This window comes from Pogona vitticeps, chromosome 4 (genome assembly GCF_051106095.1).
Source record: "Pogona vitticeps strain Pit_001003342236 chromosome 4, PviZW2.1, whole genome shotgun sequence".
Classification (NCBI taxonomy): domain Eukaryota; kingdom Metazoa; phylum Chordata; class Lepidosauria; order Squamata; family Agamidae; genus Pogona; species Pogona vitticeps.
Genome location: NC_135786.1, coordinates 233631565 through 233652119, shown reverse-complemented (window position 1 = coordinate 233652119; position 20555 = coordinate 233631565). Strand labels below are relative to the sequence as shown.

The following is a 20555-nucleotide window of genomic DNA, read 5'->3' as shown; positions in this document are numbered from 1 at the left end:
AGCTTCTTCTAGGAGTTTTCCTTACTTGGTGTTACTATATCACACAAAGTTCTCACAGACACCAAGTAAGGGAAAATCCCAGAACCTTGTATCTTTTTTGAACAGTTGGCCACTTCTCATCCGGACACAAAGCAATTGTCAGGGCTGTATTTGTCTGCTGACAAATAAGGGTGCTAGTGTCAGCATGGAGGGATGTACAGTATCACATCTAGACTTTAAAAATCATAACTTTGAAACTGTGACCAAGTGCTGGTAGCCAGGCTTTGTTGAGTTTTAGACTTTCTTCTTTTTTGTTGAAGCTCTGCTGGTTGCTGTGGATTTCAATGGCTTCCCTGTTCAGTCTAACATAATGATTGCTGGTGTTGTCCAGTACTTCCATGTTTTGAAATAGAAATTCATGTCTAGTTTGTTTCAGGGCATGTTCAGCTACTGCAGATTTTTTCCTATTTGTTTTAGTCTGCAATGTCTCTCATGTTCTTTGATTCTGATGTGGATGCTGCGTTTTGGGGTTCCAATATATACCTGGCCACAACTTGTAAGGTATCCAGTATACACCTCCAGTGGTGAGGGGGTCCCTTTTGTCCTTTGCTGACTGTAACATTTGTTGTATTTTTGTAGAGGGCCTGAATACTCTTTGTAGGTTGTGTGTTTTTTTTTTTTTTTCAGAATTTTCCCTATGTGGTCCATGACCCCTTTGATGTATGGCAGAAATACTTTACTTGTGGGTGGCTGTTTTTCCTCTTCAGTTCGGTGTTGTTTTCTTGGTTTGATGGCTCTTGTGATTTCATTCTTGGAATAGCCATTTGCCTGTAGGGCCCAATTCAGATGGTTGAGTTTGGTGCTGAGAAATTGAACTTCACAGTTCTGATTTGCATGGTCTATGAATGTTTTGATTATGCCTCTTTTTTGTTGTGGGTAGTGGTTGGAGTTTCTGGGTAGGTACCGGTCTGTGTGGGTGGGTTTTCTGTAGCTCTTGTGTCCCAATAGGAGGTCAGGTTTGCGTATGACCATGATATTAAGAAACGGAGTTGGTCCTCTGTTTCTTTTTCCATTGTGAATTGTATATTTGGGTGGAAAATTGGCAGTAGCTGAACATGCCCTGAAACAAGCTGGACATGCAATTTTATTTCAAAACACAGAAGTACTGGACAAGTCAATGATTAAGCATCCTGACATAAGAGTTCATCAGCCGGAATTGGGCAGAAGGGGTTTGCTTGTCAATCCTTTTTCCGAGGATCCTACAAGGGGGCCTTCAGGCTGAAATGTTTGGTTGTGATGGCAGGCTTGGCTCCATGCCGTGGTGGGTAGTGCAAAGGGAAGAGTCGGAGTGAGTTCATGGAAGACACGAGGTGCAAAAATATTCCATCTTCAGGTCAGGTGGTCCCAATGGGGCTGCTGACGAGAGGTGGTTTCTCCAAGGGCGGACCTCCCAGGCAGCAGTTCACCTAGAGCTATGAGGCTCTGTGGGCTGGGACATTGGGGGGGTAAACCTATCACCGGGAACCTGAATATGTGCTGTACAGATGACAGCACGATTCAGAAATAGGAACTCACCTTGCTCTTGAATGATGCAATGTAAAGGATACACTGGATTTGGAGACAATACTGCACTAGATTAGGCCCCCTTGTAGACTGGGGATGTATTTTAAATAGTTAATAAGGTTGTGGTCCAGGTTTTAACCCAACAACCTGTGCCTGCCTCTTTATTCTGGGCTGGGGGAACAAAGGGAAAATAGGATGGAATTTTCTGGCTTGAGAAAGGAAGTCAGCCCAGTCCATGTCTATATTCTTTTTGACTTAAAACTGTTCTATAGTGCAGCTTGGTATGAAAATGAATTTTGATACATGTGCTGATTTTAAAAAGGAGATGTATGGAGATGGTTACTCTAAAAATAACTTTAAAAACCCCAAACATTTTGCTGTTCTGCTTCTTCTCCTTTTGTGGTCAAAAAAAGGACCACACGTTTTTGCCTCTTCCCCCTTCCTTCCCATCCATAATCTCCCATTGTTCCCTCACCAGAACATCTTGGTTCCAGAACCAGCTTACCCAACATGTTTTGCTCTGAGTGAGACATCCTCAAAGCTCCGTGTTTGGGCCTAGAAGCCACTTTCGTGCAGAAAAGGAAATCACCCATCAGGGTTGTCTAGAGAGCCAACCCTCTTGATGCCTCACACTGAGCATGAAAGTTTTCTGGCAAGTTGCGCTGGCCATTCAGAGTACCTATATAAAAATAGATTCTGAGCAACAAGAAGGCTCATGAGTCATGATGATGGTGCTGTGCTCTCCACTTTTCACCAAGTTCTATGATAGGATCAGATACATGCAGCCATAGGTTCTCTCCCTTGAATCCCATCTCATTGGCAAGGCAATATGAAGCAGGGGTCACATATATCCATGATTTGCGGTCCAGAACAGGAGGGTGCCTCAAGCTGAAATTTTTGGGATGGTGCCCTTTTGCCCTGGTCAATGCATATGATGCTACTTATTCATACAAGCACCTCCTTGTGAGTCAGTGAACCCTGGTGTCCAGAGCTGGTTCCCATTCCTTGAGACTTGAGGAAGAAACTGAGGGTGGCCTTTTGTGGTATCATGGGAGGTATGAAATCACAAGATCTTGTGCAATGATTTCAGAATAACACAGGCTCATGTTTGCATAAGACAGTGTGCCAGTAAAAAAAACCCAGACAAATATGTATGCTAATACAGTTATTCGCAACTCCAGCTGAGACTGGGGAGATAGAGAATGGCCACATGTTAAAAACCATTGCACGTAATTCAAATCAAACTTCCTCCTTCCCCAGGATTGTTTGCCTTGGGATATGTCATGTTGCCTAGAGACCTGGGCAAACATAGGAATTCCCTGAGACCTCAGCCAGCAACTATGACCTTTTTGCTGAGGCCATTGGGATGGGTGGAGATGGATGTTGAGGTTTTAAAGCAGTGGTTCCCAACCTGGGGTCCCCAAATGTCCCTGGGCTGAAACTCCCAGAAGCCTTCATCACTTAGCTGTGCTAGCCAGGATTTCTAGGAGTTGTAGTCCAAGAACATCTAAGGACCTACAGCTGGGAACCACTGTGGAGTTTTAGCAACCTTCATAGACTGAATTTAAGAGGTTTGACTAGGAGGAGGGTTTCTGGGCTGGAGGACTGTCAATCAATCCAGCAGGAACAAATTGTTCTTTCCCTGCCTCTGATTTTGAAGAGAGCCATCCATCTCTGCCTAAGAGTCTTTTTCCTGTTCTTTTTCAGTCAGCAGTCAGTTAGTGTTATAGTTAGGTATGAAGTCAGTATGCAGATATATAATCAGTGGTGCATTTAGCAGTTTATGCAATTAGAATGTAGTTTCCGAGTGTCTGCTGAAAACAGGCTCTGAGCCAGTTACCTGCTGTTCCTGTAACCAGTCATTTTTGTACAGTACACTGTTTTTGATCTGCTCAGAACTGTGAGTAAATGGAATTTTTATTCTTTTTCTTACCAGTGTCTCAGAATCAGTTTTTGAGTCTGTAAGTGCCAGTTGATGAGGCAACCAAGGAGAGGTCTATTCTGGGGAGACTTGAAGCTAATTCTGTAGGTCCCAGCACTCTCTGCTGCATGGCTAGATATTTTTTAGCCAAAATTCAACACTCTGCCAAAAAAACTACTGTTCGCATCTCAGCAGCAGCAGAAAAAAAAGACTTTCCTGTCTTGTGGTATTGCTTGCTCAGAAATGAGTCTTTCTAAGCTGTTTATATTCTTGTTTTCAGTAAAGTCTTGTTTCTGTTCTCTTTTTGATATTGTGACTGTGTTGTACTTTGCTTGGGAGAGGACTCAGAGGAAGGAAAAGTGATGAGTAATTATCATGAATGAATGAATGAATGAATGAATGAATGAATGAATGCCACAGCAGGAGAATATCCAACTGGGTTCTGCAGAGCTTCCTCACACCCAGATGCTTTACTTCCAGGAGTTTTCAAAGCAAGGGGTGGCTCCAATTCTTTGATTGGCTGAAAATGAGTAGTAGGTGTGAACAACTTTCCCGGTAGTGCCAGGGCATGCCACAAGCCACTCTTCCCATTTTATCACCTGGGATGTGTTGGACATTCTCCTTGTGGGGAAGTTGGCCTTTTAAAGGTGTTCAAAGCACACATTTAAGTGGCTTTCAATTGCTCTTATCTCTGAATGCTTAACAGCCAGGATGTGTGCATGCCCCACTCAATTTGCATTTAATCCTTCGTTTGTACAAATCGGCACTAGTTTGCTTCAAGCCAGTTTGGTGCCATTTTAATTCCGTTTGTTCTCTGACTCATGAAAGTATTTGTAGGTATTTGTTTTCTGATTGGGGGGGGGGAGAACTGAACATAGGAGAAATAAATGGGTATAACCTGGGAAAGAGTGGGGGTGATATTCCATGGCATCAACTAATGCTCAACCTGTGATGTGCAGGCAAAGCTCCTACCAGTTTACTTTCCTCCTTCTTTCCTTCCCTTTCCCTTCAGGGACCATGCACTTTACTCCTTGCCAAGTTCCCACCTTTCCATAAATCTATCCAGCACCACCTAAGTGCTGTTTCTCATTTTATCAGTTATCCCCCAAATAAAAGCACCTGCAGATGCCACCCAACCCTATCAAGAGGATACCCAACCCTCGATCTCCAGAAGGAAAATCTGCCAGTAGTGCAAGTCTCTTATCTGTTGCAGAGTTTTGGATTTCTAATTAAACATCTCCAGCTGTGCAGCAGAAGTGCAGGGATTCACAGAACAGAATAGCTTCATGTTCCACAGAGTAGTCCACACCTTTTCTCATCCACTGGCATTCACAGTCTCAATAACTCTTATTGAGATGTTAGTAGGAGAGAGAAAAAGGTTTCTTTTCTTACAGTTGTGAACAGATAAAACAGCAAACTAATACTCACGACTGCTTTCAATGACAGATTTCAACAGATTCTAGATTTCAACAGACTCTAGAGAGGGGGAAAGCACCGAGCAGAGAAGCAGGACTCTCCTTGAATCCAGAGGCAGGAAGGAACAATTGGTTGTTGCTGGAAAGATTGAGAGTCAGCCCAGACTGGAAAGGTCCCTCCCAGCCACACCTTCTCCAGGTAACATGTGAGGCTGTAAAAAATCCAGCACTGCAGGATTGGTGGAATCAGTATCCGCTGTTTCAATCATCCACGGCCTGAAAATATTTAATAGCAAACATGCATTATTGGAAGTGGCCACTAGAAAGAACCAGAGACTATGCTCGATATAGTGTTTTCTTTAGGCAGTTTCCAGCACCCACAGGGGATGGGGGGGGGGGCTTAGTTGATCTGAGCCCTTTCAGGAGGATCCGTGATGGGATTTCTCAGAGAATGTTTTTTGGCACCTCCACTATCAGTGCTTCCTGATTTTGCTACATTTGTACTTTCATTCTCTGAGACTCACTGGCACCACATTCCCCTACCACCACCATTTTTAATACCATAAATGTTGAAGCAACTTTCAGTGATTTTCAAGGATGCCCTAACGCAGTGGTCCCCAACCTTGGGCCTCCAGATGTTCTTGGACTTCAACTCCCAGAAATCCTGGCCAGCAGAGGTGGTGGTGAAGGCTTCTGGGAGTTGCAGTCCAAGAACATCTGGAAGCCCAAGGTTGGGGACCACTGCCCTAACGGATTCGACCACAACGGGGGGGGGGGGGGACTTCTGCTTCACAGACCGCATGTTATGCTGATATTCCAGTAACTCATCCCTTTTACTCTTGCCTTAGTGCTTCAGCCATCTTTCATGCAGAGATGCAATGGCTTCTCCCTTCTTTAAGCCTCAAGAGCAATGTGTACTCTTCATTTTTCTTGGTATTTTGAAGCAGAAGCTGGCAGTTTTGTGCTACTGATAAACCGAGCTCCTGACTACTGATGGCCATCATGTTCTGAGGAACTCCATGCATGATAAAGAAAATTCCAGCAAAGAAGCTTCCTTAGTAAGTGGCGATCTAACTCCAGATGCTTCTGAGCCTCTTTGAACTTATAAATATGTCCTTTTCTGTGTCTGCTGGAATATAATAAAGATGGGAGTCTTATGCTCTGATGCATCATTACATTTTTTAATAATGTTCAATAGCTGAAGATCTGTCTTCAAAAAGACTTGAGTAAAATTCTACGCTTCCCATGCAGCATTTTCCCCCTGGTTTGTTTTGAATTTTGTTATTATGAATCTGTATTTTGGAAGAGCAGAGCAGCAGATCTGAAGCCAGACAATGCTGTTTAATGCTCGAACATCTCTCTTCTCTTTCCATCCAACAGCAGCATTTCCCTGGGAGCAAACTCTGCTGACAACTTTTGAATAACCTCACTAAAACAAAACAATTTGACTGACCAACTGAAACAATGAGCTTGCTTCAAAACAAGAACACGGACAAGAGAGGAACTGTTGTCAGCCGTGTCATGCTTCCTGATCACACATGATTTTTTAAAATGTGTGAAGTAGCTAAATAGCTGGTTTGAAAGTAGAAGGCTATAGAAAGGGGAAGAGGAAATGATAGTGAAATTTAGGAAGTTCTCTTACATTTTTCAACTTCAGTTTTTTTTCCTCTTCTGGCTGTTGGTGGATCTTCAGAGTGTCAGACAGAGGAGGGGTGTGTGTCTTGTGGTTCACTTTTTCTGAAATCCTTTAAATAGAGATAGGTAAAGGTTCCCCTTGACATTTTTAGTCCAGTCGTGTCCGACTCTAGGGGGTGGTGCTCATCCCGTTTTCAAGCCGTAGAGCCAGCGTTTGTCCGTAGGCAGTTTCCATGGTCACGTGGCCAGCATGACTAGGGAACACCATTTTACCTTCCCACAGAGGTGGTACCTATTTATCTACTTGCATTTACATGCTTTCGAACTGCTAGGTTGGTGAGGAGCTGGGACAAAGTGACGGGAGCTCACTCCGTCGGGTGGATTTGATCTTGCGACTGCTGGTCTTCTGACCCTGCAGCACAGGGGCTTCTGCGGCTTAGCCCACAGCGCCACCACGTCCCACAGCCCTTTAATAGATATAGTAAGAATCAAACTTGGGATCTTTGGTAGACAAGCCATATGTTTTGCCAGAGAACTGCTTCTGCGCTCTACGTGGGGCTGCCTTTGAGGCTGATGCGGAAGCTTCAAGTGGTGCAGAATGCGGCGTCCAGACTCCTCAGTGGAGTGAGAAAATACCAGCATATTTCTCCTACACTGGCCATGCTGCATTGGCTGCCCATTCGTTTCCGCATCGACTTTAAAGTTCTAATGCTCACTTATAAGGCCCTAAATGGTTTAGGACCTCGATATTTGGCAGAACGCCTTCTCCCACCAAGATCTACCCGGATCACCCGTGCAATCTAGGAGGTGAGGCTGAGGAGCCTGACGCCAAGAAAGGCCCGGAAGGAAAAGACACGAAACCGGGCCTTCTCGGCAGTGGCTCCTCGCCTCTGGAACAACCTCCCTCCTGAGATTCGCACGGCCCCCACTTTGGGCACCTTTAAAAGTCAATTAAAAACATGGCTATGCATTCAGGCCTTCCCTCCAGTCAATACCTGATCTTCTGTTTGTTCTCTCTATCTATTTTCTGCTTTATTTTTGTATTGTGTATGTTATAGTATGGTTTTGTAATGTTTGTATTATTTTAGTGTTTTTTATTATATTGGAAGCCGCCTAGAGTGGTCTTTTAGGCCAGATGGGTGGGGTATCAATCAATCATTTAATCAATCAATCAATCAATCAATCAATCAATCAATCAATCAATCAATCAATCAATCAATCAATCAATCAATCAGTCAGTCAGTCAATCAATAAATTCCACAGCAGCTGGATGAAACAGTCAGCAGGGAAGGTGGACATTCAGAAGACTAGAAAGACAAGGGAATAGGTAATTCATGGAAATGACTCCCATTCATCATATACAAATCGAGTCTCTCCATGTGACTGCATTACCAAGGAAAACTATTCTTGAGCACATGGAGATGCTCCATGTGTAGCAGAGTGTTTCCACTTCAGCCTGTTCTCTGATACCTGTCTCCTGCCTCTGGCATTTGGAGGTCCCTTCCTTCTAAGCCTGGAGATTGCACATCCCAATCATGGCTTGTCACCTGTGATGGACTTTTCCTCCAGGGATCTGTCCCATCCCCTTGAAAAGGCCACAGGGACTGGCGAAACCTTAGGAAGAAAAACCTTAAGAACATGGCCAAACAGCCCGGAAAACCCACAACAACCATCATAGAAATACTTGCTGTCCATATCTGAAGGCAAAATGTATAGAAAGAACTCAGGGATCTGACCATGGTCTTCTGCCTGGTTTCAACTAAGTAGACTCCATGATCTAAAGACCTGAAGGGCTTTTTAGGCCCTTTAAACATAGCCCACCTAAGCCCCCTCAGCTAAAAGAAAATATCCAAAATGTTCATTTTGTGTTCAGGCAGAACCACTGCCTACAAGAGCAGTTGTTCTGCACTCAGCATCCACCAAACCACCAAACACAGAACAAATTAATAATGAATTTAGGTATTTAGCACTTCCTGTTGGTTCTCATTATTATAACGGTTGCTGCATTTTCAGAGATCATGTGGCCCACACTAGGTCTTACGAGCATACGAGTGAGCCTTGGGGCATCCAAATATGTCCGTCACTGCCTTAGGCAGCACATACAAAATCCTAAACTGGTCCAGCACAAAATCGCAGAATAACACAGCAATTTTTATGTCACACTGCACGGAGATAAATTCAGGAGATGGATTCCCCTAATAAAAAATAAGGATACATACTTGAAGACAAAAATGATTTTGACTCATTGGAGCTGAAGAGAATGGATCTCTCATTGCAGTAAACTTTACTGAGGGTTAGCAGTGCTGTGCGAGAACATTTCACACCAGTTAGGTACATTGCACATAAGCGTAAAATGCCATCTAGAAAATCTATCAAGACGATTGTCTGCTACACCACAAAATGGCAGAACCCTTCAACTAGCAGAAAGGAGAAGCTGAGAAGAGGGCTAGGTTGCTACATGGTTGAGAAAGATAGCCAGAAAAACTAGATTCACATTTCCTTGCTATGATGTGCCTTGAAGTTGCCTCCAGTTTTGGGTGACCCCATGAATGAGTGGTCTCCAAAATGTTCTGTCCTCAACAGCTCTGCTCAGATCTTTTAGACTCAACTGGGGCTCCCTTGAGGGAGTCAGTCCATCTTACTGTTTTCCTACTGCCTTCCACCTTTCCCTTCCATATTTTTACCTTCCATATTTAGTTGAGGAAAACAGAGGGGAGCGCAGTTTCCATGGAGTATGAGAAAGCTGTGTAAAACGTGAGGTTTCTGCAAAGAGCATTTTAAATTCCTGCAAATGAAAACTGTTCAGTGCCTTGATTTCAGGACAGAACTTAGATATCTTGGGTCAGTTGACAACCCTAGTAAAGATACATGAAAAAGGAAGAATAAAAGAAAGAATAAAATAAAGACTGTACAATGCTGATTAATACCAAGATTAAACCAAAACTAGCACAGCAAACTGATGCCCCAAACCGAAGTTTAGGTAAAAATGTATGTGGGTGCACATATATATATATGAATGTGAAAGCTGGACAGTTAAGAAAAGTGACAGAAAAACTAGGACTCACATCAGAAGTGGCCTTTCTATAGTCAACATGACTCTTGAGTAGGGGTGTCTTAGGCTGCTGCTGGGGCTTGTGGGGTGCTCATGGTTTGCCCATAAGGAACTTTGAGGTGTGGCAGAGTTGTGTAAGAAGACTCAGGAATTGTGATACTGGTACAGTCAGTGACTTTCTCCCCAGTCCGTTCTCCTCAGGGTATTTTTGTTTTTTCTTTTTTTTGCTACACCAATGGACGGTCATTTGACTTGACCAAGGACATGTTATTCTATTGAGTCTTGAGGCTAGGGGGAGAGATGTTGGCTGGAAAGATCCTTTGTGAATGAGAAGGACAGCCGGTGGGTTGCTTTTACTTATAGTTGAGGAACGTGTGACTCATCCATAGAAGGTGGAGACAGTGCTTCAGAGGAACTTCAATCTCAGCCTAAGCCCCCAAAGCTGAAGTCCTTCTGCACATATTTTGTAAATAGCTAAATAATATGGAGTCCACTTTGGGGGAAAGGCTTAAGAAGAATATGTACAAGCTGGAACACATGAAGGGAACAGTAATGAGTCCAGAAAGCAAGCCCTGTGAGAAATGGTTGTGGTAGCTGAGCGTACTGAACATGGAGTGGGAAAAATTATAAAAGAAGAAGAAAAGGCGATAAAAGCGTTCAGATTGGCTTTTAATTTGGGAATGGCCTGGCACTATTGCAGTTTTTAGTATGTTCTAGTTATGGTGTGTTTGAAATTTGTTTTAAAGAAGTGACATTTTAAATAGTGTCGGAGGTTTAATTCTATTTGAAGATCCTGATTCTAATTGATTGTAATTTTGAATGTATGTAAATGTTTTAGCTGTTGTACCCCACACTGAGTCCCTTCATTGGGGGGAAAAGTAAGCCAATCAATCAATCAATCAATCAATCAATCAATCAATCAATCAATCAATCAATCAATCAATCAATCAATCAATCAATATTGGAAGAGTTATCACAGGCAAGACGGAGCAAGCTTGCTTTCTGTAGCCCATTGAATCTATAAGGATTTGATGTGTCAATTCTGCAATTGCAAGAGATTTAATGGTCCCACTCTAATTGTGACTTACTACACAAAGGAACAGGACTTCAGCCACTGTTTTGTTCTAGCAAACCTAGGTGCAGCCCTAAAACCATAGTGCTGGATCCAATTAAAGCAAAGTATGGTGCTAATACAATACCTCGTACTGCTTAAAGCACTCTCCGGGAAGCAGTTTAATTTATTCAGGCTGCAAACTCTTCTTCCCCGCCCCACTGGAGAATGGGTACTCAATTTATCAGCCTTGCAAATCCAGAAGGCTGAGTCAACCTTGAGCCAGCTATCTGAGCTTGTTGGACTCGAAACCAAGTCGTGAGCAGAGTCTTAATTGCAACACTGCAGTTTAACCGCTGCACCACGAGGGCTCCTTGAGCCATCTTTTCTATTACAGTTTATGCAAAGACCTCTGAAAAGAATGAAACCCTGGCTGATTATTTACAGTTCAGCACTGTTCACGTATGATTTATTTATTTATTTATTTTATTTATTCCATTTATACTCCGACAATCTGGTCATTGTGACCACTCTAGGCAGCTTACAACGCAACACGTTTATTGAGGGATTTTGCCTGTAAACAGTATAACATACATTGAGTTTAACTCAGTTCCTATGCATTCGGCCTCATTCATGGGTGTGTACAGGAGTGATAAGGAGAAGATGCGAAAGAAATACCCTCACAGTTTACTTCTCTTTGACTTTAGTTCCATCTATGGCCAGTTTTAACCCTCTTTCCCTTCCTTAGTCTGACTTGGTCATATGTTAAACACATCAAGCTAGGAAAGCATGGGCTTCTCAAGGACATGGATCCTAGATCCTTCTGTGGTTTAAGATAATATTATATGGATGAACCTATACACCATTTATTAATGTATAAAGCCTTGAGGAATCGTTTGCCTGAGGCTCATGCTTCCATCTCTTATTGATACCCTTTCTTTCTTCTGTGGCATATCCAAAGGCCCACCCAGTTTTCATCTGTAAAAAGAGAGTCTGAAATCTCACATGAATGTATGAACAAGGTTTAATAAAGTTGGATAAATGAACAACTCTCCTATGTAATACTTATTATTCTATCACACCACGGATTTTTCCCCTAGTACATGAAATAAACCCTGCTGGTCTTTAAACAGCCACAAGCTGGATGTTGGCTGAGATTCAATGTCCTTTTTCCATATACTTCACAAGTTCATTTCTCTCTCTTCTCTCCTTTTTCCTCCTCAATCCTCTGAGGCCAGGAACCTTCCAGTCTCCTTTCAATGGTTCCTTTCCCCACGAATCTGATTTCCATGACAATAGCGGCAAGGCCGTTATCTCCAAGGTGAGAACATAACAGAACAAAACTTCAGAGTTACTGTTGTTACAGTCTGTCATTCCGAAAAAAGATGTCGCCACCAGGTCCATTACAGGTTATATGCCACACAAATTTCGCTATCTTCAGTCTTTGATTCTCCTCTTATTTCATACGTTTTTGTATTTATACACCCTAAAGCAAAGATGGGCAAAATGCATCCCATTTTACACCTAATAACTAGGTGTGAATTGCCACATTGACTCAATTTGCAACATGTATCTAACAACCAACCACCATCTCCTTTTTGGGGAGCACTATGTATAAATATATTAATATTTTCCATGTAGTCTCACTCTTATGTCTGATGAAGTGGGCTGGGTCCATGAAAGCTCATATTAAAGTGTAACCATTAGTCTTTAAGATACCCTAATGTGTTTGTCCTCTTTATTTGCTTTCGCTTTTGTTTTGTTTCTTGTCTGAGTTATGGGCATGTCATCCACTGTTTTCTTAATGGATGACTCTACTGGATGATAATCCAATGGCCAAACCGGGAGAAGTCTACTCCCACCACTTCTGGTGTCCTCATAACATTTCAGTGTCCAGATTGCCAGAGATGGGAAAGGTTGCAGTGCCCCAAAAAGATGGCATACCAGATACAATGGTATAGAAAATCCAGAGAAGGAAGAAGAGAAAGAGAAGGTAGAGGTCTTCTGCTCATCACCGAGGCCAGGAGAGAGGGAGGCAGTGAAAATAAAGTGGCCTCAGACATTGGGCTTCGATATATGGGCATCTATTTATCTGTGAAGATTCTCAGTCATCCAGGTGAGGTTATCTGAATGTTGAGTCATGGCAACTGGATTTCTTCCTTATTAAGGAAACATTTCACTACTCATCCTTCTTCTATCAACTCTCCCCAGACTGAAGAAGTTACTTGGATGAGTAGCAAAACGTTTCGACCTAGTAAGAAAGAAATCCAGTTGACATGACTCAACTTCCAGATGGACATCTAGTCTAAGGAAATTAGTCCCCATTTCTGCATTCTGCTAAAGTTATATAATTTCTTATATATATAGGTTTTCCTAATTTTCCTAAAGTATCAAGAAGCCTGTATCCTAAGGACTGGAAACTTTACTCTTTTAAGGAGGTATAGTTTTCGGAATAGAAGCTGGGATTTCAGATTCTTTGCTGTCTTCTTCATCCCTAAACATCTGCTCCAATATTTTCTGCATTCTCCTCCTTTGCTGACCCTTCTTCTCTCTCCCTACCAGGAAGTAGAAGAATGGGTTAATAGCACTGTTCAAGGAGGCACAAATATACCCGAATTCAAAGTAATAAAGGCTGCCAAAATATACGTTACTCAGGTACAAACACTGAATGACATTCATTGGAAAAGCAAAAAGGAGGAAAAAGGAGAGAGAGAGCAAGATGGCATACAAAAGCTTTCGCCGCTTGTACTGCGGTGATATTAAGCAGACTTTGATTAATATGGCACTTGTGGAGATGGTCATGCCTGGGATGAAAAACACGAGATTCAGGAGAAATTGGAGGTACCAGATAATACAGTTCTTATTGTTCAGATAGAGGGTGAGATGCGCTGCTAAAAATGGCAAGGGGAGGGTCCATATTACGACACACAAAATGACAGGCAAGTGTTTCGGCTGGTGGTAATGATATGAAAGTGGAAAGAAGATAGACACACACCGGTCAATGCTGATGACTGTTAGGAAAAATTGACTTGCGCTGTAGGTGAAGAGGAAACCACTACGGAAGACAGTCTTTAGCGGATCTTCATAGTTTGTAGAAGAAAATTTACCTATAAACCAATATACATTAATAGCAATCAGAGACACGGCCACACCAACATCAGCAACGCAGAGGTTCAGGATGTAGGTGGTGAAACGATTCCTCTTGATGCGAAAGCCAAGGAACCAGATGACGATCCCGTTGCCCGCAATTCCAAAGAGGCTGATCAAAAGAGTGAAACCACTTGTTAGAATCATTCCTGTTCCATTAGTATCCACATTACTGTCAACATAACCACAATTTGAAAATGGACTGGAGGCCATTGTGCTTGATTATTTTTTTTCCTCTGGGGTTTCTTCTGATGTAGACAATCCTGCTGAGGGTACGGGGGGGGGGGGAGCAAAGAGAAGAGACAATCAGTTGCAGATATTCTACTCATAAACTGGTGCAATTCAAGATTTATTTGGCCTGATTTCATGCATTTTGATTTTAGAGGAAAAAATTGTACTTATGTATGTATGTCTTAATTTCATTCCATCCCTTTTATTTCTTTAAATCATCCCAGAGTGCAGGACTTGCAACAAAGGGCTGAAGTTACAGGAAGCCAGATTTTGACTGAATAGCAGGAAAAACTTTCTAACCATTAGAGCAGTATGACAACGGACTGGAGGCAGTCAGAGGGAGAGGCAGAACATCAGTAGCAGTGCCTGGAAGAAAGTCTGAGCTAGTGGGAAAACAGGATAATTTTCTTGAGTAGTCATGGGTAGAGATGGGGATGAAACTTGATGACCCACAACCCATGAATTGCTCCCCCCAGTGACCCGACAAACAACAAATCCATTTGTCATTTGTGAGGTCATATTTTTTTTGACAGCCTGTGGGGCTATTAAAAAAATGTCCCAGCCACGTCGGCCTTCCTATGCTCCATAGGGCATACCAAAAGGTGGGGAAAAGGGATCGAAGTGATCCCCCAGCCGCATTGCCTTTGGTAAGGTAGTGCGGCTGGAGGATCACTTTGGTTCCTGCTTTCCCTCCTCTTGCTCCATAACAAAAGGAGGGGGAAAGGGATCAAAGTGCAGCTGTGGGATCACTTTGATCCCTGCTTTCCCTCCTCTCGCTTCAAGAAGCCAACTATGTGGAAGTACCCAAACAATTAAAGCCTTCTCAGCCTTCCTTATCTGCTCTATTTCTCTATTATTGTTTAAATAATCCAAGCTGTTGGTGGCAATATTCTATACCATCTTCTTCCGGGTAAGGCAAGATGCAAACTATGCCTGTGGGGCATAGCAAGAGGAGGAAAAGCAGGAACCAAAGCCATCCTTTAGCCATAGGCTGGGGGATCCGTCTAATCCCTCTTTGATCCCTTCTCTCCTTTTCTTATGCCACACGGGCATAGGAAAAGGAGGAAAGGGGAACCAAGCCATCCCCCAGCACCGGGGGGGGGGAGGGCGGGATTCCCTGAAGGAAAAATCCCTCTCTGTTCATGCCTCCAAGGAACAGCTGATCTGCGGGGGCTTAAGCCAATAGAGAACAAAGGGACAGATATAAAAGGGTTATATTCCTTGCTTCATATTCGTTGGGGTCTCTGGACCCCAAGAAATATGAAGCAACAAATATCTGATGAATGAGGGATATTTAATAAATTACCTGATTCATTTTGCATTCGTCCCCATGTCTAGTCATGAGTCAACAGTGGAGAGGAAGGGAATGGAAAGAGAGAGGCAAACAGATAGCTTTGGGAGCCCCCACCCGTTCCTCTCTGAGAATGCTGAAGCAGAGAGCCAGTTCAATGCTACAACATCTACTCTCAGGATGATGATTGATTAGGCATCCTTCAGTCTCGAGAGACTATGGTAAGGTGTTCTGTATGGAGGACTTGGAACAGCATCTAGTGTGGCTGAGAAGGCCAATTTGAGAGTGACAATCCCTTCCACACTGAAGACCAATAGAATCTGTCCCCTGTCCAGCTCCCTGATTTTGCTGCTTTCGTGACTACCTCTTTGCCTCGGCCTGCTGGACAAGGGTCTCTTCAAATGTAGAGAGGCCGTGATGCAAGCTGACGGCATACACCAAGATCCAGGTCTCTAGAGCCTGTGTCCTGAGCACATTCCTGTACTGCAGTGAGTCATGGACCCTTTGTGCACGGCAGGAGAGGAAGCTGAACACATTCCATATGCATTTTCTCAGGATGAAACTCCCAGTAAATCCCATAAACATAATGCCGGCCACAGAGACTGGTGAAACATCAGGAAGAACAACCTTCAGAACATGGCCAAAGAGCCCGAAAAACCCACAACAACCATCAGTTCCACAATGCACAATGCCTTGTCCACACCTCTGGTATCTACCATATTTGACGTATAAATATTTATGAGATCATGAGAAGAGAATTTGTATTCCATGAGTTTAGTCCAACTAATACAGATTCCCCTCTGGAGCCATGCATGCTTGTTTTATTCTTATCTGTGACCACTCACTGGAAATGAGAAAAACTCTTGATCACCCCTGAATGTTCTTGCATTTGACAGACTGGGGAAATTTTTAGATAGCATAGGCTCTCCAGTCTACAACCTGGCAAATGGTTACATGAATCCAAACCGTGATTTGCAACCCAATGAGCTGGTGCACAGAGTAGAATTTCCATCTGTCCCCCACACTTTGCTTTGGTTTCATCCTGCACTCTTAGTCTTAGCAAAATCCGCAATATCTACCAATATAATACCAATATAGGTAAAGGTAAAGATTCCCCTTGACAATTTTTGTCCAGTCGTGTCCGACTCTAGGGGGCAGTGCTCATCCCCCTCTCCAAGCTGTAGAGCCAGCGTTTGTCCAAAGACAATCTTCCGTGGTTACGTGGCCAGTGCAACTTAGACACGGAACACCACTACCTTCCCACCAAGGTGGTCCCTATTTATCTACTCGCATTTGCATGCTTTTGAACCACTAGGCATACCAATATATGCATCCTCAATACCTTCCAAGATAGTAATTTGACCTTAAGCCAAAACATGGCTTAGAACAAAATCCTAACTAGTCCAGATGGCTAGGTGAAGCTAGGCTGGATCTAAACCCTTCCCAGTCTAAGGATGTCAGAAATTGCTTAGAAATATGTTCAATCTGGCCTAAATTTATGCCTGCACAGTGCCTGTGTCTTCGGACTGTAGGAGCTTTGGATCTGGAATAACCTGAATTCCTTTTTTGCTTTCATCAACTCTCCTTTCCTTCTCTGTATCTTGTGCTGTCAGATTTTTGAAAACACCAGCAGAAGAAAGTGGAGCTGACACAGCAATATTTCTGCCACCAGGAGAACCTTCTGCCTATTCTCAGTTGCCTCCAGCCGCTGCATCTTTGAGTCTTGTCTCTTTCCCGATCAATTAGCCGGTCCTTCTGTGCTTACTGTTTGTGTATGCCTACCTTCACAAAAGGAAATGAAACTATTTTAAACCAGAGACGATGTTTCCCCAAAATGCTGACAAGTCTATGGGTGAAAAGAGTCTCATTGTTTTCCTGGAAGCAGAAACTTCCATGGGGTAGCAATGAGTCCTCAACATGCTCTCATGCTGTGTTGAGACAGACTGTCTTAGCTGAGAATAAGATAATTTTTTGAGAATCCTTCATGTTCCTGATTAGTTTAGAGTTTACAGAGGCAATCAGACAGAGAGGAAGGCATGTGTCTGCTTGCATTGGAAAATGCCATTTTGCTGGGAGTGCCCTCTGTTAAAGTGATTCTTGCCCAGCCCCACCTCAAGAACAGCAGCTCTATAGCTAGTCCAAAAAGGTCAAGCTTGGGCACAGATCAGGGTCAAAACAGATCACACCATGGGCTATATACCTCCTAGGAGTAGAGCCAGTCTGTGTGGTTTTGGGCAAGCTTCACAGTCCCATGATGCTCCCAACAGAAGGGAATAATAAACCACTTCTGAGTATTCTCTGCTTTGAAAACCCTGAAAAAGAGTCAGAATTAGAGATGGGCATGAATTTAAAAAATGGTATTCATTTTGATTCATGATTCAGCAAGGCCAGCAAATCATGAATTATGAATTTACAGGGTTTTTTTCTGATGAATCAATTTGTCAATTCAGTTTTGAATTTAAAACCCTATGAAACCTCTCCATATACCTAGAGACACCAAATTCTCAGGGAAGCTTCCTCTGACTCTCCTTTAGACGCTCTGCAGGTTTGGTGAAGTTTGGGTTTCAGACCTCCGAGTTACACACCCACAAACAGGTCCCCTCCCAGGACAGTTCCCTCCACGCAACTGGAGACACCAAAATTACAGAGAAGCTGCCCCTGGCTCTTCTCTGGAAGACATCCAAGTTATATGTCCAAAAATTCGGTCCCCCAGAAAAGTGCTGTTTTGCAGCTGGCTTGGGGAAACCCAATCCTCACCAAACTTGGAGGAATTTTAGAGGAGAGCCTTGGGAAGCTTACCTGTGATGTTGGTGTCTCTGCTTGCCTGGGAGTGAGAACTTTCCTTGGGGGAAGGTCTTTGTGGGAATATAAGTTGGACGTCTGAAACTTCACCAAATGGGGAGGGATTGCATAGGAAAGTCAGGGGAAGCTTCTCTGCAATTCAGGTGTATCAAGGTTCTGGGGGTGAGGAATTATCAATTCGTTGCACAAATTTAGTGATTGGTTTTTTTTAATTGGTGCCCATCTCCAGTCAGAATTGACTTCACAGCACCTGACTGTTGTTATTATGTAAGTATCTATGTGCAAACATTTGGGGCCAGTGCTATATATATACAATAACAATAATCAGGTGCTGTGAAGTCAATTCTGGCTGGAGATGGGCACCAATTAAAAAACAAATCAATAAATTTGTGCGACAAATTTAGTGATACACACACACGCACACACACACACACACACATACTGTTGTTGATATTTTGTGATGGCCTGTGATTTTAATTAATAAAATTTTATTCATTCCATGTTTTAACAAGAAACATTCAGAAATGGTTTCAGAAATACACTAGCAAGAACTCATTTTTTATATTTTATATTATATATATATAAATTGTGGGAGACAGAGACTAACCAATGCACTCATCCAGGAATTTGAATTTATTTAAAATATTTTGATATTTTTATGGAACCTTTCCTTAAAATATGGAACCTTTCCATATATCTCCTTAAAAAGAAATATTCACAAAAGTATTTGTCCACACCTTTCTCCTTTAAAAGGACCCAAGGGGGCTTACATCATTAAAAGACAACATTTAAAGCTAAGAATAAGGATTATAAAGAGGCAGCTTGAACAATTAAAATGCAATATTAAAGCTAAAGACAATTATACAAATACTAATTGGGAACAAACACCGAGAAATGGTAATGTAAGCTGACATTATTGTGAATTTCGTTGTATGTGTATATACTTACAATGACAATAAATTATTATTATTATTACAACTTCACTGGGTTCATTTTTCAAAGAATTCTACAATGTTCACATTAGTTCTACAAATGAGATGGAAAGAATTTTGAAATGTTGAAAATAAGGTGTCAGATAATGCAGATAAGATCTGTCAACTCTATCCAACACTCCCTGAGAGTGCTTATTATTTAGAATGTAGAAAAGACCTGTCTATCTCCAGAAGCAAAGACACCATATTGAACATCTATTTGTTTGTTTAAAATGTTGTTATCCACCTTTCTATTTAAAAGAACCCAAGTTTGTTTGTTTGTTTGTTTGTTTGCAAGATTTATTTATTTATTTACAAGCCACACCATTATCAATGGTCTCTGAGTTGCCCTACTTCATTAGGAAGCCAATATTTAAAAGCTAAGAGCAGTAAGTATGCAAAGATTTTAAAGGAATGAAAGAAGTATTATATCGATAATTGTACTGAAAAACATGGTTTGGATCTCCATTTTTAGGCATAGGCGCATCATTCAAATTCCAGAAATGGAAGTTGGATCCCTTTTACGCAAGAGGAAGGCAGAGGTGGATGAACAGGAAGGACTTCATTCTGTTTTCTCAACCCAAGAACTGACTTATCGTTCTGTAATTTATATTTATTACATCTGATAAGGACTGTGAAGGAAGATAAAGAGAGAAAGAGAGAGGCGGACAATTGAATCACAAGAAAAAGTTTCTCAACTTGAAAGTCCTACCTTCAACCATTCATGTCCATTTGCTTGCTGGCAGAAGCAGGCAAGCTTGAGATCTTTTCCTTCTAGAACATCAAAGTCTCATGCATAAAATCCTCTCTGTTTTCTGAAAAGCTTGTCCTTCTAGAAGTGAGGAAATTATCTTGGGCATAAGGTACAAGAGAGTAGCTTTATCTTTGTACAGGAAGGGAGGAGGCTCAGATAGAGAAAATGATGCCATTTCCAGGAAATCCATTACGTGGAAATCTACTAACCAATGCCAACATGAACTGCTTCCACTGGGTTCTTCTGAAATCTCTTCTGTGGGGGGTAGGGGAGTTTCCCATAATTTAAAATTCAAAAAGAAATCTGTGCTTTATCTTTCAGGTGTTCCAAAGTCTCACCTACCTTTCAGTGTAGTTTGAAAACTAAACACATGATAGGGAGTGCCTTTCAAGTTTTGTCAATGCATGGTCTCCTCAGAATGCAAAGATACCCCCTCATAGACAGGGCTTGAGGCAGTGGTCGCTTTATGGTCTCTCTCCTGTAACTCATCTATAGTGCTCCTTCTTGTGTAATGAGTGGTCCATCTTTAATTACCTGACTCATTGTTCTTTTCCCCAGAACCGTAAGAGTCATTAGAACTAATTGTCCAACTCTAGAATAAAGCATTTCTCAGTGAAGGTGAAACTTTTTTGGGCTGTGCCTCCTTAAGTGTTGATGGAGAAAACCACACGTTTCCCAGGTCCCTTGAATATCATTTGCAAATCTCATTGCATACAGGAAAGCAACATGTCAGGAAAAAGTGC

General features: G+C 42.3%; 1 protein-coding gene across 2 annotated transcripts; it reads right to left on the bottom strand.

The window, feature by feature from the left end:
- Positions 1–8307: 8307 nt before the first annotated feature.
- LOC110091090 (proto-oncogene Mas-like) lies at positions 8308–19888 on the bottom strand. 2 transcript variants are annotated; one of them, XM_020815066.3, is made up of 2 exons: positions 19771–19888; positions 8308–14026 (listed from the first exon to the last, which is right to left on the bottom strand). In XM_020815066.3, the coding sequence occupies exon 2, from the start codon at positions 13974–13976 to the stop codon at positions 13047–13049; it is 930 nt and encodes a 309-aa protein (XP_020670725.3). In that variant the 5' UTR covers positions 13977–14026; positions 19771–19888; the 3' UTR covers positions 8308–13046. The 2 variants fall into 2 exon arrangements, 1 of the variants encoding a protein (XP_020670725.3); XR_013544214.1 differs by having other exon boundaries at positions 14016–17597.
- Positions 19889–20555: the final 667 nt, after the last annotated feature.

Bases quoted from the DNA above. Each gene is read 5' to 3' on its own strand.
- LOC110091090 (XM_020815066.3), bottom strand. From the start codon at position 13,976: ATGGCCTCCAGTCCATTTTCAAATTGTGGTTATGTTGACAGTAATGTG.